The 18,171-nt window shown below is 33.9% G+C and overlaps 1 protein-coding gene across 3 annotated transcripts in view; it reads right to left on the reverse strand.

Moving 5' to 3' along the window:
- Axs (Abnormal X segregation) overlaps positions 1–18,171 on the reverse strand; it is a 54,057-nt gene that overhangs the window by 11,814 nt on the left and 24,072 nt on the right. For 2 of the 3 annotated variants that reach the window (XR_016193535.1, XM_089239166.1), the window contains exons 7-11: positions 15,847–16,069; positions 13,500–13,555; positions 13,032–13,106; positions 5,746–5,919; positions 3,729–3,920 (exon numbers count right to left, since the gene is read on the reverse strand). Coding sequence is in view for 2 of the 3 variants with exons in the window: in XM_089239166.1 (XP_089095292.1) it covers positions 3,729–3,920; positions 5,746–5,919; positions 13,032–13,106; positions 13,500–13,555; positions 15,847–16,069 (720 nt within the window). In the remaining variant the exon portion in view is untranslated. The remainder of the gene's footprint in view (positions 1–3,728; positions 3,921–5,745; positions 5,920–13,031; positions 13,107–13,499; positions 13,556–15,846; positions 16,070–18,171) is intronic. The other variant, XM_089239167.1, reaches the window with a different exon arrangement.

Genomic DNA, 18,171 nt, shown 5'->3' on the forward strand with positions numbered 1-18,171 from the left:
TGTAAACCTCTGATATGTTATTCATATTGCTAGGGGTAGTATAGTTATGAAAATACAAAAACTAACTTTTTATATGGACATTTTATATTAAATCATGGGGCAAATTAAAATGTGTTCTAACACAAATGCCAGGAGCTTGGGTAATAAGAAAGATAAATATCAGAAGCCACTAGGGGTGCTCTATTTTGGATTTAGTTCTCAGTTTTTAAAAAAATAGAGAAAACTATATTCAATTCATACGGGTATTGCATGGAATAATAAAATCCACAACAATATTCAAGTGGAAGATGAGGAGGTCCTAAATCGTCTAAAAAATGTATATGCAAGTAAAATGACCAGCTGATATCTATGAAAGGGTCCTCAATGTGCTAATGAATTGTTGGGGCCAGTCACACAGATTTACAGGAGTAGTGTTGATGAGGGTATCATCCCACACAAGGGATTGGAAGTTTTTTTTAAATTCATTTAATAATAACGTAATCCTCACACATTCCTAAGATTTCTGTATGATCTGTCCAGGGAATTTGTTTATGTTATTAGACATCCATGCCTGAACTGGGATTCAAACCCAGACCAGCATAGTCAGAAGCTAGCTCTATAACCACTGGACTGCCAGGTGGCAGATAATGTGGTTCCGATATTTAAAAAGTGTAGTAGAGAAGCTGTGTTCAATTATTGTCCAGTGAGTTTGACCAGCTCTTGAAACTTTTGGAAATTATTATCAAAAGGCAATTGGTGAAGTGGATAGATGAGAATAATGTATTGTCGGATAATCAGCATGGGTTCCGAAAAGGGAAGTCATGTGTAACTAACCTCCTTTGCTTCTATGATCACATGTAGGGTTTCCAAATTCCTGACATTTTGAAGCCATCAGGAACAGGAAATCATATTTCCCAGAGATTTCTCAGAAATTCCCAAATCACTTATTTACAGGGAAACCCTGCTTACACGACTCCCTTTGTTTTCATTGTTTTCATCCTCTATTACTCTTTATACTTTTTAAAGATAAAATATTTCATTTATGTGCCTTACACAACTTCAATTACACGATGTTTTCACGACACGAATCCAAAATTTTAGAATTAATTAATATCATATTATTATATTTATATTATTATAATAACAACGGTCGGTGCAGTTAAATGTAGAAGGTTTACAATTCTTTGCATTAAAGGGTGAATTGGCACTCGTGCTTGTGTATTCGACTCTCCTGGTGGCAGTCCTGGCACCATGTCCTGAATTTCATTGCAGTTTGGCCAAGATCCGAAAAACTTATACAATTTCATATTTTTCCTGTTGTTGATTAAATTAAATTTACACAGCATGAAATTTTATTTTCTCTAATTTTCCCACAGTTAGCAAAGGAAATAAAAAAGAATGCCTTACCTTTTTCATATTTGAATTACAATTTGCCTATGCAGCACTAAGATGACTTCACTTCAATTATGCTGATCATATGCTTAAACGTCACTCTTAATCACCACTAATAAATATAATATATATAATTTATACCCAATAACACAGAATAAGCATTCAAGAATTCTGTGTTTTAAACTGTGTCTAAACATTCAAGAATTGTAGCTTCAACTTTACAGTGATTTTTCCCCCCACTTCTACATCAGTTTTTTTTTCTTTGGCATTTAATAAAATTGAAAGGCCGATCATGGTCAGTGGTCATCCCACTTGAAAGTAAAAAAAATAAAATAAAGCAACCCTCCCCTCCCTGCATTGCTCTTTTATTTTCCTGCAAGATTGCTAAAAAAAGGGGGTCAGTTGCGAAGGACAAATTTTCCCAGACACCCACAAAATTGAGCAGCGTAAAGTCATAAAACTTCTCTTAATCACTTGCAGGTGATTAGACAAAAAGGATAAGTTTTAAGTATTAAGGTTGCAGAGGAAGGAAAGGCAAGAAAGTATTGGAAGGTATTATGTAATTATTCTCCGTGGAAAAAGGGGGTCCTCTTAAGTAAGGCCATAAAGTAAAGTGTGCTGATGAGTGAGGAAAATATATTAGGTGTTATGCATGTTTGATTTTAGAATAGCAGAGAACTTCGGTCTTTTCAGAAATGGACGGACCCCACACATAGAATAATTGGGATAGGTATTGACGTGCTATAACACATCACAACAGGCCGAGAATCGTGTCCTTTTTTTCAGATATCATCTCCTTTGTTCTTCTCTCGTGTTTCCACTTCCCCAAACCAGTATTAAGATTTCATAGTAGGCACTATTTAGGGCTGCTAGTACAGTGGACACAAATTGGAAGCCCTCTCCATCCATGTTTTTTTTTTCAATCTTTTCTTTCTCTCCTCCCATCTCTTTCATAAGCAATGCTATGCTATACGTATAGAAGATTAAGTAAATTTTCAACAAATATTCCCATTGATTTCTTTTTAAATCTTTTATATTTCATTTTCAGTATTAATGTGTCACAACAGTAATTTTCCCGATTTCTCTGGAATTTTTCTTGGGATTTCACGAACGAGAAATCTCAAAAAAATTTCTGAGAATGGGTGGGCGGGAATTCTCAAGCAGAAACCCTAATCACGTGACTAGGGCCATGACTAAGGGTAAGAGTATATGTAGAAATGTTGATGTTTATCTTGATTTCAAGAAGGCATTCAATTGAGTCCAACATGGTGAACTCTTGTAGCATTTTTACATGAGATTGGGAGGCAAACTTGCTGAATTGTATAGAATCATGGTTGAGAGGGAGGTCACAATGGGTTATGATGAATGGGGAATTCTCTGATTGGACAGGTATCACAAGTGGAGTCCTTCACGGAGGTGTCCTTGGCTCCATACTTCTTTCACTTTTATCGATAAACTCCATCAGGGTATCGATGGGATTGTTAACAAATTCGCAAATGACATGAAGCTAATGGGGGTAGTCGGGAATCAAAGCGATGGGTAGCTGCTCCATACCAACTTAAACAGGATTGCTGCATGGGCAAATGAATGGATATTAAACATTTAGCGTTGACAAGTGCATGGCCACTTATTTTGGTTTGAACAACTAAAGTTTCATTTATGAATTGAATGGTCTTATTATTCCAGATGCAACTCAGATCACAGATTTGGAAATTCTCATTGATGAGCGGCTTAGGTTTTCTGAGTACTGTTCATCTGTGGTTGAAAAAAGCAAATAGAATGCTCGGTTCCATTCTCAAATACGCCTCTTCATGTTCTCCTAAAGCCATTCTTTCGCTTTTTCAGGCTAAGTTTATGCTGGACTGAGTATGCTGTAAGGTTTGGAGATCATAGACTTGGTGGTTGAGGGGGTGAAGAGAAGAGTTACCCCCAGTGTGCCAACAAGGGGGGCACACGAGCCCCCCCTGTTTTGTTACACACTGTATTTTTACTCTCAAAACTGGTACAGGGTAATTTTTTTAACGTCTGTTGAGCATTTCTTAAATTGGAATCGTACCTCTACAGCAGACGGTTGACGAGATAAAATTCCTGCTATCACTTACAGGACACCCTGTATACTATAACTCAATAAAAAAAATGTCAAGCTCCAAAACTGTTATTTTTACTGCTTTTATCTTGCATACAAACAAGTGTCATTTTGAATAGTGAAAGACAATAAAGTATATGTAAACAACTTACAACATTAAAAAGAATTTTTTATATATGAATTAAAAAAAAATATGTAAATACAGTAAAACTGTATTAATTATACAAGATCACAAAATATAAAGATTAAAAAATATCCTCAAAATACACACCTGCCATACTCCAATGCTATTAACTGGTCGAGCCTGTGGTCTCTGATAAACTTTGCATAATTTAAATCCATCTGCCCAAACCTCAAACACATTATTAATCAATGCAAACACAGCAGAAAATGGATAAATAGAAGAAAAGAGAAAAACATATCCAAATTGTATAAACATTTCAAGGTAGTCATCATATGTATCCTGTAAAATGAAAACATGTACTGATTAAAGCAATCAAACAAATGAAAAAATGTATATATCATATTGAATAATAAAGTTCTGACTACACTGGGTGTTCAGTTTGAAATTCCACTGCACTTATACAATGCTTTTCAAGTTGGTCAAATTTAATATTTTATCTACTGATGGTAAAGTACCAAATTAGATAATTTGTTATGTTACTAACGAATTGGATGATAAACATGTTTTACATTTTTTATCTTTATTTAGTAGGTCATTTCAGTTCTAATTAATCTACACGATAATGATTTATTATTACTGTGAGTGGAGTTACTTTGTGACAAACACATTCTTAAAATTAACATTTGAAAATTTGGTGCGAGAGGAGGTTTTAAAAAAAAATCAACTTCTTCAACTTCATACTGAGAATGATAACTGTTAACAGATAAGCAGTGTTTGGTGCCATTTTTTGAAAGATTTAGTAACCACTGGTAACAGCTGATTGAGACACTTCCCATTTGCAGCTAACTTCAACTTGCTGGGGATCACCAAATGTTTCTTGCACCATGTGAGTAACAATTTTACTTGCCAAAATTACTGGCAATGACATTCCACATAGCTTATTTTAGAAAATCCATTCATCATTGGAGGTATCACAAATACTTGAGTAAAAAATTCCCAACTGTGAGGTAACTTTGTGATAAGTGTTTTCCAGACAACTGGCAGTTTTGAACTTTTTCATTGCAATGACAAGCGCATATTTGTGTCAACTAATGTTTCTGAGAATGACTTTGTAGTGGTGAATTATGGAGGTGACCTCTATCCAGGCTGACCATGGCAAGTGGTCAAAGACCTGGGCTATGCCAGAAAATGGGGCATAGGCACCAGAACCTGAAGACTCAGGGTTCTTGAGGCCAAGCACCAAAGTTTATTGGGGGCCTCCTTCCCCAATCAACTTTATAAGAGGGCTTAGCCCACTTCCTCTCCCAAAGAATTCATGGATATACAAATGTAATTGTATTATATGATGCATGTCCCCCATGCGGACGATCATGTATCTCATGCACATGGGACATCCAGCAACTATACCTGGAAATGAAACCAAACAGAGACACATTGAAGAGAAAGTCATCACATAATTGTTATGTTAAGAGCGTCTGCCATACTCAGGGCCGTATTTCAACTTTTTCCAGGGGGGGGGGGCAAAGCACATGTACTCAATTTATGTATATATATATATATATATATATATATATATATATACCATTTTTAGTGTATTTTCAAAAGCCAGGGCGGGGGGGGGGGGGACCCATCATTTAGGGGGGGCATCCCCCTAAATGACGGGCCTGGCCATACTAAATATATGTTTGTCAGCCTACAAGACTATAATTGTTAAGAAAAATACTGTTTAAAATTTGGAGAAAATTCTTTGATTGAAAAATGGAATAGAATTTCTTAACTTCTGAAAAAGCATTTGCGTGCTACTCCTGATACCATGGTGTGCCACAGGTTAGCCACCCCTGTGCTAGATAAAGGGTTGAAACAAAACACCCTGTATACACTGCAACAGGATGTAGTAAGTCATATATACACCAATGCATGATTAAGCAGTGAAAGATAAACTATAAAATATTTTTTCTTTTTGTTAAAAATGACAGTATACTATTTTACTCTTATTTTAAAATGTTTACTATACTTCAAGATTAATGACATGAAAGAGCATAGTAAGGCTTCCTTCAAGAACAAAAAAATCTTTTTAATGCTGAAATTATCAAAAGTATCTGAATGGAAAATTAGTGCAATTTAAAGATCATAAGTAATCTTGTAACACCAGGTTTATATATACCTCGTATGGCCACATTTGTATTTCTTTCAAAATTGGTGCTGTCTGGGAATCCAAATGATAAGTTCTATGTTTCTGTTTCTTTAAGAAACATGAACATTTTTCAATAACTAGTGGTAGCAAAGTTTCTTGAACTTGATTTATCATCTGATTAATAATCATCATTATCCCAATTTGCTACAAAGAAGCAGAAAATTATGAGAATGAAGTATGTGATTATGTATTAAGGATGAAAATATTCTTCTACAATTCATATTATCATCAATTTTGTTATTTGTTATCTTGCATGTATTGAGGTATGTAGGGCAGCAACTAGATACTTTGTCAACTGGGGAAAACACACATTCTGGTACCCCTGTGTAATGCAGAAGGAACAATTATAAAGGGTCGATTCGGCACCCCCTTCTAGTCCAGTGTCTCAGGCACCAGACCTGCTTGCACCCCCACTAGTTGCAGCCCTGGAGGTATGTCATACATGAAGAATGTCAACCACAATATGACACATTTTCTTGCATTAAAGCCTTCATAAAAGGCACCACGAAAGCCTTATTATGAATGAATTGAAAATAAAATCCACACAAAGAGGAGAATCATAACTAGAGTAAACAAGTGGGACAAACTCAATTTTGAAGGATTTTTCTAAAATTATTTTTTGTTGACTGTATATATGCAAGCGTATGAAATTTTAATTTGAGAAGTAATTTTTACAAGATTTCTGGATTAATGACAAAGTCGATCCTAGCTGTTGATACTAGATGCATACTTTCAATTAGAAAAAGTATCCAAATAACATGTAGAATGCAGCTACATCACTTATGTTGCAAGGGGTTATATAGTTATTAAAATGTAAAAATTAACTTTTTATACGAACACCCTGTCTTCAAAAACCTAATTAGAAAGTTGTTGCACGGTCTCTCCCGAGACAGAAAAAAAAAAAAATCCATGTTTCTAAGTGCAATATTCACATGTATTTGAATTCAAAAATTGAAGGAATGTTGAAAAGAACAGCATAAATTAGGGAAGGACATTTTTCGTCACTTTATGCTGTTTTGCCCAACTTTTCTCTGGTTTTGAATTCAAATATCTCAGCGAATATTGCAGTTAGACATGTAGAATTTCTTTTACTTGCCACAGGAGAGACAGGGCAACAACTTTCTATCAGGGCCGCCCTTACCAGATGCAGGGCCTGCGAGCCCCACAGAAATTTTCTGTCAATCGAGCCTAAAGAGAAAAATTAGTTGCTGCTAGTGATGTCTTTCTCTCCTCTTAAAGAAAACAAATCTTATTCAGTATTAAAAAAAATTATGTAAAAATGTTGATACATAAGTAAGTAAAAAAACAGTAAAGCAAAAAAAATAAAATAAATTACATTTAAAATATAATACCTCACTACTGCTTATTTTCAAATGCTTTTCTACAAAACTTAATGGCTTAATTGTCTGTGAATTGACTCGCCTTATAAAAATTTTATTTTTCTTGCTTTCACACCAATATGAAGTCCTCTATTACACCATCAAAATTTATTTTATCCACTATGTTTGTTTCGATTGATAATGCTGCTAAAGATGAGAATCTTTCTTGACTCACTGCAGATCTTAAATAAGATTTTATTAATTTTAAGCGTGGAAAGCTTCTTTCCGCCCCTGCCAGTTACTGAAACAGTAAGCAGTATCCTATATGCTATGAGAGTATTCGGAAAAGGATTTTGGATCTTGCTCATGAACTTTAAAATGCATACAGCAGTTTGAAAATATCATCTGTTAATAACTTGCGAAGCACTTTAATTGCAGTGAACAGTTCCTCATCATTTATATCATGATCATCACCTTTAGTTAATGTTTTCTCTAGATCAGTGTTTCCCAAAGTGGGCAATATTGTCCCCTCGTGAGCGATGGACTGGTCCACCGTGGGGGTGGGGGGGACGATAGAAGCTATATAACATAGGATCCTATGGGTTTGCTTGATTTGGGGGTGGGGGCAATGAGAGAAAAAAAATTCTGAAGAAGAGGAGATGGAACAAAAAGTTTGGGAAACTATGTTCTAGATCATAGTTTCCCAAACTTTTCATTCCATCTCGCCCCTTCTCCAGAATTTTTTTCTCTCATCGCTCCCCCAACTCAAGTAAACCCATAGGATCCTATGCTAAATCCATAGCTTCTATAGCCCCCCCTGGACCATTCCATCGCCCACCAGGGGGCGATATTGCCCACTTTGGGAAACACTGTTCTAGATGTTCGCATTTATTTCTAAGCTTGTTTTCCTCCAGTTTTCAAATTTCCGAGATCGTGAAAAAATCCAAAAATATTATTGTATTCTTAAATTTGTGCGTGTGTTGAAAACAATTTTTTTTATTGATGGATTGCAGCACAGTGTCTATGATGGGGTAAAGCATAGGCGGAGATAGACTTGGAAGTCTGGGGAGGCACTGTCATTATTGCTGGGGGGCATGATGATGTTAATTCACATATACACACGCATATACATTAGATCAGTCGACTCCACATTTGACACTGACGTACGGGGGGGGGGGGGGCTGTATCTCTACCAATGGGGTAAAAATACTCAACTTTAAAACTTTCTTTGGGAGATCTTGAAGTACAAGCAGATTCACCTTCCAATTTATAGTCAAATTTTGCTATTTTTTCAGGCCTCCCACTCAAAAAAGTAGAAAAAGCAGGACTAAAAAGTAGGATGGGGGAGGGTACCCCCCTCAGACAACATTATCTCTCTCTCTCTCTCTCTCATAGCATAACAAAAAAAAAATCCTAAAAAATGTTTTTTTCATTTAAAAGTTTTTTCCCATTAATTTTTTTATAGCACTATTTCAGTATCCTATAAGATTGACTCAAGTGAAAGCAAAATGACAGAAATGACTTAGTTACAAAAACAATTTTTGGCCAAAACAGTGCACTAGCAACCACAGAAAATTCTTTTCTGTTCTCAAATTATAAATTAATTTTTTTTGGAGTCTTCCACAGTCCGACCTGTTAACTCTCTTCAACAATGTGCAGCAAATTATGAAGGCATCTACGATTTTTAAGAATGATGGTCCTTCAAGACCACTTCCAAAAGCACAGTGCAAAATGTGTAAATTACAAGTTCCGATGTAAATAAGTCAATTGCATTACGATGCTTTTTTTAAAGGGATTTGTTTACATTTTACCATTCAATACCAGTGTAATTGTTTTTGAAAAATGAAGCACTTTAATTTCTAGCTCTTTGCTGAGTATTGTATGTATTGTTTATGCCTCTGCGTGCTCTAAAAATACAGAAGACAATGGAATTCTATTGGGTAGCATGAGAATCACCAAACGTAGAATAGGCCTATGTATTCAACTGCTTTGTAATGCAAACTGTTGTTTCACCTATATACAAAATGTGCATCATAATTTTGAATGATGAATGTTAGTTACTGTCCAAGACCATGAAAAAGTAAATACAAAATTATTTTTTCCATCCAGGTCGAAGTTTTTAATGACTACTCTACTTGTTGAACCCTCAAACTAAGTAAATGAAAAATTAATAAACCAAATGGTCCACATATGTCCCCTCCCCCAAATAACCTTGAAACTATGCAATTATTGATCCTGCCAAAGCAGAAATTGAAATCTACAATATTTGTATTATTTGGCAATTATATCGATGATTCCCTGCTCAATTAAAACCTGTTACACGAATTTTATAGATAGGATTTGGTAGAAAAGTAGGACAAAAACCAGAAAGTAAGACAAAACCAAGAAAGTAAGACATTTTACCAAAAAGTAGGAAAAGTAGGACGAGTGGGAGCCCTGTTTTTTCTGTCTGACTTCTTGAAATTTATCCTCTCTATTCCCAAATTTTCACACATTTCTTTAGCACATGCCATTGATGACACAAAACCTTCATTACAAAGACGCTGCAAAAATTTATCAATCCTTCTAGCGATTGTAAAGCCAATCCAAGATGTATTTTTTTCAGACTGAAGATTATTGCTAACACTGTACACAGCAAAAAATAAATTGCATCAGATAGCTGTTTCCAACAAGAATTCATGTTTCTATTCATGAGTTACTAGTGATTGAGCCTCACTCTTTGTTAATAAAATGCTCTTCGAGGTCATTTGTCAGAAACTGCAATTTAATTAGTGTACTTCATATTTCTTTAATTGATACCTTATTGCCCGCACACGCTCTATTCTACTCTCCCAGCAGGTGTCAGATGGTTTTTTAACTGTTAAGTTGGGGACTGAATTGGCCAAAATACTCCAGTGGTTGGGTAAGGTAAAGAACAAAGTATAAATTCTTCCTAATATTTTAAAAATAACAGCTTTTGCCGTACATTTAGAAGCATCACATAGAATGCGGGCTTGAATGCCACAATTTATACTCCTTTCCTGTTGAATCCATTATCATAACCTTGGCCCCTACAATCTTTAATACCGAAACTCAACTCGTTGAGTGTTTCCAATATATAGAACAACAAATAAATGTTCTCCCATTTGCGACTTAACATTCAGAAAAGTGATAAAATGCTCTTCAACAAACAGCCATCAGTATCATTATCAATATTTGTAACTTTTGCATACCTTTTAATCATTGATATTTATTCTTGATCAGCAACATCAAGTATAACAAAAAGGTATTTGGATGTCTTAACCACTTTACGATCAAGAACGTAATATTGTGTCAAAAATGCCTTTGGAATAAAGTCAAACAAGCTCTGTTTTTTTTCCTCTCTTATGATCGTCAGGCTTTGTTGTAACCCTACTTGTTACTAACCTATTGTTCTTTTTACCTTCCTTTTATTTCTATACAATTATTAATGTCTTTTTCCCAACATATCATGCATCCTTCTATTATATACGTATAAGAGGAAAAGAGAACTAGTTGGGTGAGGGTGAAAAGAGAAATCTACTTCGTATAACTACACTTGCTTATCTGTACTTTTGTATTATACTGTTTTTCCTTTCATTTTTTCCCCTTCAACTTCTTTACCTTTCTCTAACGTGTGGTTAGGTTAGGACAAGGTGACCATATTTTTTGCCCTTTCGTCAAATAGAGATCATCTGAATTTCTTGCCGAAATCTTATAAGTGAAGCGGTTTGTAAATTTCACTCGATATTTTTCCTTTTACTTGCAGGGCCATAAGTTATATTAGTTCATTTTGAATACATATTCCTAAGTAATGATCATGTATCTTGTCATTTTTATTCTTTTAATATGCTCTTGCATGACAGGATCGAAAGTGACGATCATCTCTATTAATCCTGAAAATTGCCAATTTTTGGTGTAAAAATTGTTTGATTTGAACCTCTAAAAGAAATGTTATCCTTGGCTAGGTATTTCAAGAAGTACATAATGCACTTCAATACCTCTCGCCAGTGTTCCTTTTCTTTTTTCATTAAACACTGTTGTTTCTTGTCTATGGACAATTGTCTATTTATTCTGAGCTTGCACTTGGTTCAGGCTTTGACACTCTCAGTGTGTGCAGGTGATTGCTCATGGCTTTGCAGCCTACTGCTAAGATGATACCAATCGTTATTACCATCAGCTGCCACTTTTCCTCAGCATTTATTACCAAATAGTTTGCAACATAAACAAAAAACCAAGTCTTTGCTCTTGCTATAAATTAACCACCGTCTTAGAATTTCCCCCCGTTAGATAGGGTGCGGCTGTAATATTGTGTAGAGAAATGTCTGACATCTTGGTTTGAAGGAAACTCGAAATTGGCAACTTAAATAAGCCCTTCTTGATTATGTTTTCTCTATCTAAATGACTCAAATTATCTGGCCACTGTCCAGGATATACAATAGAGGTAAAAAAAAAAAAATTTCTGGCACTCAGGAAGATTTTCAGATTCTTCAATTGCATTAGAAATATGAAATGAAGTACTATCATTGACGTCTGAGGATTCTACACCCAAACAAATATGCGTACTATCAGTCACAATGTTGGCTGCTGAAATTCCAGGTCGAGGCACTATTTTTTGTGAAATATCATCAGCTTATCTTTTCTTTTTACCAGAAGGCTGAATTGGGGGCTCCAGAAATTTCTCAAGAACACCACGTTGTGAGTTAAGATATTGTTTTCGCTTATAATTTTTTTAGCCTTTTCACTACCAGATTCATATTTCTGAAATTTGTCACACTCTCTTGAGAACATTATAGCTACAAAGAATGCCTTAAGTTGAAAACTTGAATCTTACAATGTCACACTCTCACAGAACAGAAATGTAAAATCAGAAAGAAACTTTGCAAGTATATGTTAGACTGAAATATTACTCTATACACGCGGGTAAAATGCCATACGCCTCAAAAACAGGCAGAAACTTTACCATAGCACAGTGTTGCATTTTGCAAAAGATGGCAGTTGGAACAATAAAAAAAATTGTCATTCAGCCCAGATGTCAACCACCTTAAGAGTAAATAAACCTCCCCACTTATAGGTATGCAATTTTTCTTCTCTTAGTTTCTCCCTGGAAGGACCTTCAATATGAGGAATGTGTTGAAAATATTTGATGGACAACATGACAGTTAGTGTATGTTGTACTTGTTATATTTGTTTATGTCAGCTTATATATAAGCAACGTGTGTGTGTTAAAAAATGTTCATACAAGTCACAGTCTCAGTAGCTGTCTCCACCTGCACTAGCGAGACACTCCAACACCCTTTATTGATGGAATCTTGAAAAATATAATACACACACATAAATATATATATATATATATATTCCCATAGATAGATATTGGAGCGGGGAATGTTTAGTGTATCCTTTCCAACAGCTTCCTGCATCCATATTAAATGCACAAATAATGATTCTTTTTTTGTTTTATCATTACTGTATATAATTAGCGTATATGTCAGGAATAATTTTTGCTTATTCATTACATTATTTAGATTATTTCGTACTTTTTCTTTGTCAAAATGCAGCAAAAACTTTGTTATTATTGAAATTTTCACAAAAATTTCAATATTGTTTTTCTATTTTTTTTTATTACCAGAAGTGCAGGGACTGGTGCGGCCGCACCTGTCACACACCCCTAAGGGCGGCTCTGCTTTTTTACTGAAGTTTTTGAGCACAGGGTGTCAGTATAAAAAGTTAATTTTTATATTTTAATACCTATACAACTCCGTGCAACATAAATGACATATCTGCATTCTACATGTCATTTGGATATTTTTCTTAAATGGAAGTATGCCCACGATTCACCAAGAAGATGCGGCAAGGGGATTTATGGAATCACCCTGTATATGATAAGTTGTGAAATTGAAAAAAAAAAAAAAACTTATATTATTTCTAAATAGAACTTACCCATTTCAACATATTAATATCATGGAGGTAAAATGCAATGTAACCCAGTGGAAAAAAGTTATTTGCAAATTCAAACTGAAATAGAGGAACACATTTATACAGATATACATCTTCAATATGCAATATAACAAATTATTATTTACAAAAACTAAGAGCATAGTAAGATTCTTTTTTCCAAAAGGAGATACTTGTTACTGCACAACAAGAAAGCTTGAAAGATAGATATATGTATTATAAAAAAAAAAAAAAAAAAAAAAAAAAATCAGGGTTGAGTGATTTTTTAGAGTTAATTATGCTTTATTCAATTAATTTCCCTGATTTAATGTTGTCTTTGATTAGTTCAACTGATTTAATATAGCAATCAATGAATAATTTTACAACTGAACACACACACACACACACTATATACAATATTAAATGCAGAAAATATTTTATAAGAATTAAATAATTGTTTTGTCAGTTACATACAAGTATCCTTTTCATAACTCTGTGGTTTTCATAGGATGTTTTTGTTTTGTGATTTTCTAAAAAAATAAGGGAAAAAATTAACCACGGTTGAAATCACAGTTTTCTGAAAAAGATAATGAAAAATTACCTTGAAAATACATCATGACACAATATCATATGTATATTTCCTACGATATTAAAAGGAATATCAGTATTATATATACCTGATAAATTTTTATTGATCTGAGAATCATGTTGTAATGGCAAATTGATGAGATTCTTCTAGCAAAACATATCAACAAGTAAAAAATATTCTAAAAATATGAATGTGTGGTAATATACTTTTCTGTATCTACAGTCAAAGCTCCCTTTTATGAAACTCCAACTTCTGAACACACTTTTCTATGAACTGGTTCTCTTACAAACTCCCTTATTTCTATTAACTCTATTTTACAAACTTGTTTTCTTTTCACTATTTTTTTTCTGTTATTATGTTCTTCCAGCTGCCCCGAGTTCATTTCAACTTAGAATGTACAAATTGAAGTTTCACTTTATGTGTTTTGAGAGGAAAAAAAATAAGAGGGTAAAGAGTTTGTCAATTTGTCAGCACTAACATCAGGGTTTAAGCTACAGTCACATTTTTCGCAAAATGCGAAAGAAAATCGTAGAATGCAAAAGAAGTAGTAGCCACTTTCGCAAAAATGCGTACAGGAGGTATGAAACGAGTAGACATCCAACCATCATTCATTACATTAGCATTGTAGCATCTTGCTAAAGCTCCCCCCCCCCCCCATTTTCGCTTTTTTGCGAAAGGAATTTTTTTATCCAGTTTGATCATTTGATCATTTTTGTCGCACCACGGTCATTTTCTGCACACGAGGGCTAATTAGACCGGGACCTACAATTTATTGCCGATTCCGAACGGCAGGCTTGTTTTTATACTCATCGAGAGGTTGGCGCGCTAACCCCTCGATGGGGGACTCCCTGCGGTAGCAATTTTTTGCTGCGGTCAAGTCGTCGTTTTTTGTTGTACCCCTGTGTCAGGAAAGTTTTCTGACAAGGATGAACCGGGTATCGAACTCGCGACACCTCTAAACATCCTTTTGGTACTTTAGACGAGCATCTTATCGACCGGGCTACCGCGCCCCCTTTTTTTTTTTTTTTTTTTTTTATATCCAGCTTAAACTCTGACCAACATGCAGGTGCTTTGCAAACAAGTGCCAGTAAGGAGGGTTAGATTGTTTGCAGGGTGACTATGAAATGAAGATGCATTGACAATGCATAAATTAACTCTTTGTACATTACGATTAGATAAACTGGTGGTTGGAGAAATGGTACAATACATTAGCTTATTAATAAGGTCATTTCTGAGTCGAAAATCAAGCGAACTCTACTTTGGCTAACTGTTGTTTGCAATGGCAACAAAATGGAAAAAATTGTTTGACAACAGATGAGTAAAGAAAATAGAAAGAAATCAATGTGTGAACTCTATGAACACAAAAATTATTAAAATGTGTGGGATTCCAAAAAGTACACTCACACATTTCATACATAATATAATTGAGTACTCCAGTCAAAGATCAGCAAAAAATCATTTCTGAGGCAAAAGGATCTAGTGGCGTTTCACTTTCCCTAAAATATTTCAGGGAAGCAAGATTCACGTGAAATGTTATCCTACACTAAAATTTTATAGAATTTTATACTTACTAAAATACTGTGATGAAGCAAACACATATATATATTTAATTATTAATAAAGGTGAGTAACCAACTCGTTTTTTTAATTTCTCCAAATTTTTTCATCATCTCTTCCATTTCCGAACTTTTAATTTTACAAACTAATTATCAAGTCTGTATGAGTTCGTAAAAACGAGCGCCAACTATATTTCAGATATAGACCTATAAGCACACTGCCCATAAAAGTTTGATAAGTTGTACACACACATACATACATATATATATTATTGTTTTTTGAACATTTTACATGGAAATTTTTGCAAAATAATTTTACAATGGCTCAAAAGAGTAGGCCATGCGTCAAGACGGTACTGTCAAAAAATATTTATATGTACTCAGACAAAAATGAGTAGCGATTCTATTTGAAGAAGGATAAACTCTTTTGAAGAAGAAGTTGCCCAATGTGTCTTCTTCCCATCTATAAAAATATATCAGGTTGAACATACAATTACTAGCTTTAAATATTGCTGCATTTATCAACCAATAAACATTGTTTTAAAATTTTTGATGAATAACAACTTTTTGCCTAAATTTTGATTAGTGAACTTACTTGGAGAAAATAAAATGTCAAATATATATATTTTTAATATGTTTCTGAATGTTAACATCATTGTAAAGAGACTTAAACTCACCCCATTCAGTTAGTATATTTGCCAAACTTGCAAATAATTTACTCATAAGCGACACCAAAACTGCATAAATCACTCCAGGTATTTGCATTAAGGTCCAGCCAAACAGATCATTACTATCATGATAAATTTCAATAACATAGTGCTCTATTCTAAAGTAAATTAGCATCACAATAATGGCAAAAAGCACACATAATGCAACCAGTGGTATGGACACACAATACACCTATTCAAAGATAAAAAGCAAATTTACAATACTTATCTTTCCAGATGTTACTTTTGATGTGATTTATTTTAACAATAATGAAAAATCCTCTAGAACAAGGGGCACAAACTGCCTCATAAAGCTTCATTTACAGCTCACAAACTTCTAAACCTCTTATAATTTTGAATATAAAAGAGGTTTTATAAACCATATAAAAATGGTTATGAATTTATAATATAAAAAATGTTTACATAAAGGCTTAGCAACAAAAAGGCCTACATTACATACACAGACCTTCCTTCTCCAGTTTATGTTCTGATTCACAGAATATGCCCTTTGCATGCACAGACCAATATTAAATACGACTTGTGTCTGATATACATCGAGGTGAATGGTCCTAGCTGCCTTTGAGTTTGCAACCCCTGCTCTAAAATATATTACAAAAACTTTGAAAATGAGAATTTTTAGTGAAAATTAAAAATAATTCATTTAACATTATAGAATATAAAAAAAAGTTACTCAAAAGACAAAAACCAAACAGACCATAACACATTGTCTAAGGACAACCATGCTAGCATATTGCGTAGAAATTTTTTTCCACTTGCAAATGCATTGCAGGAGTCGCAACTAGGTACACACACATAATATATGAAATATATTTTGTGTATATATTCAATATACAACATAATATATATATGAAATATATTATGTGAATATATATGAAAGTAGTAGCGCGGCATACATAATTTCTTCCATACCACATTCAAAGTACTCCGTACGTTGTACTTTGCTGAAAGGTTGATGCATGAGAATCCCATTTAGTACTGTACCATGAACTATAGTAGAGATTGAAAGATGATAATGTCCTATCCTCCACCACCAGGGCCGGACCATGAATCCTGCAAAGTATGCGGCCATAGAAGGCGGTTGATTTTTTATCGCTAAAATATTTTATTCGTTTACACTTGAAAAATGTACAGAACAGTTCCTGATCACCACCAAGATAAAAAAGCAAATGATCTCTCTTCTAGTGCATAGGCCGATACAGGGGAAGGGTGTGACCATTCCCCCATTCCCCAAAAAATTTGTATTACTAGCTTATTCAGTGGAGGTCAAAAATCCACCGCCCATTCGAAGAGACTGTATCCGCTTATGTTCTAGTAAGCCTTCCTATCCCAATCTTAACAGAAATTCTCACAACTCTTCCTTGATACAGTAAAGTAACAGTTTAGAGCATTGGTTATAAATAGAGTCCGGATTATGTGCATATGCATTTGCATATTTTGGCCTTTTTTAGCATTAATGCATATAAATGCATAAAATCAAAGAATTTTCAGTATAAGTGCATATTTTTGAAGGTTTATTTAAGAGAGCTCACTCAATTTTTTTTTACAATTTTTCAAATAAATATTATTCATAATATTTTCATAACATCAATTTTTTTTCCCGCAGGTGAAATTTAGTGAATTAAAATATACTTATAAAGTATTTTACGAATATTAATCATTTTATTGTAAGGCTATTTCTAGAGATATGTCAAAGTGTTAAATTTTTTTTAGAAATAGTGTCGAAATTTTTTTGATACTGGCATTTTCATTATTGAGCAGCTACAACAAACTGAAAATTAAAAAAATGCCCGAATTAAAAATATGTAGAAGTTATTTGCATATGCAGTATATATATGAGGGGATATTTTTTTTTTTTGTAAATGAAATACATATGCACATTAAAAACACATCGGTTTTTTTTCCATGGTAATTTTTTTTATGCATATTTTCTCATTTTTTGTAGATATTTCGGAATTTTGGACTTTTTCAAAATTTCTATTGCATATTCTGGGGTGTTTAATGCATATTTTGGGATTTTAAGTGCATATTTGGCATTTTGAGTGCACTATTTGCATTTTAAGTGCATATTTGGCATTTTGAGTGCACTATTTGCATTTTAAGTGCATATTTGGCATTTTGAGTGCACTATTTGCATTTTAAGTGCATATTTTTGCATTTTTAAGTGCATATTTGGCATTTTGAGTGCACTATTTGCATTTTAAGTGCATATTTTTGCATTTTTAAGTGCATATTTGCATATTTTTAGAGCATATTTTACCACTTTTTTAATGCATA

This window comes from Pholcus phalangioides, unplaced genomic scaffold (assembly GCF_987345545.1).
Source record: "Pholcus phalangioides strain wild (caught in Gottingen) unplaced genomic scaffold, Ppha-v1.0 ptg000011l_1, whole genome shotgun sequence".
NCBI lineage: Eukaryota > Metazoa > Arthropoda > Arachnida > Araneae > Pholcidae > Pholcus > Pholcus phalangioides.